Source organism: Penaeus monodon, chromosome 21 (assembly GCF_015228065.2).
Source record: "Penaeus monodon isolate SGIC_2016 chromosome 21, NSTDA_Pmon_1, whole genome shotgun sequence".
Classification (NCBI taxonomy): Eukaryota; Metazoa; Arthropoda; class Malacostraca; order Decapoda; family Penaeidae; genus Penaeus; species Penaeus monodon.
Window position 1 is genome coordinate 23,828,864 of NC_051406.1, and position 1,263 is coordinate 23,830,126.

Here is a 1,263-nt window from a genome sequence, read left to right on the forward strand (position 1 = left end):
GCCAACTCCTCCCCAACTTAACAACCAAATCTAAGAAAATCAACCAACCTCTGCACCCACACCTCTGTTGCAGTCACCGTGGACTCCTCCGACGTCTGCAACAACACAATCTACTTTGACAGCGTGGCCAAACCGGCGGCCATACTGAGATTAACTGCCAAGGATTACTACGATTTCTCACCGCTGTTTTGTGAGGTCACGTTCAACGCGCCGAGACACAGTTGTAAGTTCGGTCGGTGTTGTGTTGGGGAGAAGCGGTTGTGAGAGGTGGCGGCGTTGCTTCGATGGTGACTGGTTGTGAGCTGATTGTAAGTGGCACTGTTGTTGTTCTGGTGGCGATCGGTGTAAGTGCGAATGTTATTATTGATGATTGGTGTGAATATTATTACTGACGATTGGTATAAGTGTGAATGTTATTACTGATGACTGGTATAAGTGTGAATGTTATTACTGATGACTGGTATAAGTGTGAATGTTATTTCTGATGATTGGTATAAGTGTGAATGTTATTACTGATGACTGGTATAAGTGTGAATGTTATTACTGATGACTGTATAAGTGTGAATGTTATTACTGATGACTGGTATAAGTGTGAATGTTATTACTGATGACTGGTATAAGTGTGAATGTTATTACTGATGACTGGTATAAGTGTGAATGTTATTACTGATGACTGGTATAAGTGTGAATGTTATTACTGACGATTGGTATAAGTGTGAATGTTATTACTGATGACTGGTATAAGTGTGAATGTTATTACTGATGACTGGTATAAGTGTGAATGTTATTACTGATGATTGGTATAAGTGTGAATGTTATTACTTGGAAAATTTAATGCTGTAGTATGTGTGAATGTTATTACTGATGACTGGTATAAGTAAATATATGAGAACGTGCAGTAGAGCTATCAATGATTAAGATGAAAATAACAACAACACTGGCGTAACAGTAACGACCTTTGACCCGCAGGCGCGCCATCTACAGAGTGGGGAAAGATGGCTGCCTCCTTTGGGCTGGTTGTTCACATCGCGACCTGGATCTGTGTCCTGGCCCGCTGCTGCCTCCCCTACCAGATCTGTAAGTGGCTCCTCTCTGGCTGAGGCACGAGAGAAAAATGTTTCGTCGTGATTTTCAGATTGTTTCTGTGATTAATGCAAGCACTTGGTGTGTCTGATGCATGTTGAGTGGTATATGGTGTTATATATATTGCATGTGGTAATATACTGAAAGATTCACACGTACAAAGAATCATATGTACGCTCG

The 1,263-nt window shown here is 41.3% G+C and overlaps 1 protein-coding gene across 1 annotated transcript in view; it reads left to right on the plus strand.

Annotated features, from left to right (window-relative positions):
* Nucleotides 1–1,263, plus strand: part of LOC119586370 — a gene marked incomplete in the record, with an annotated part of 38,470 nt that overhangs the window by 22,846 nt on the left and 14,361 nt on the right. The window contains 1 exon segment of the mRNA XM_037935081.1: nucleotides 74–223. Coding sequence (XP_037791009.1) covers nucleotides 74–223 — 150 coding nt within the window.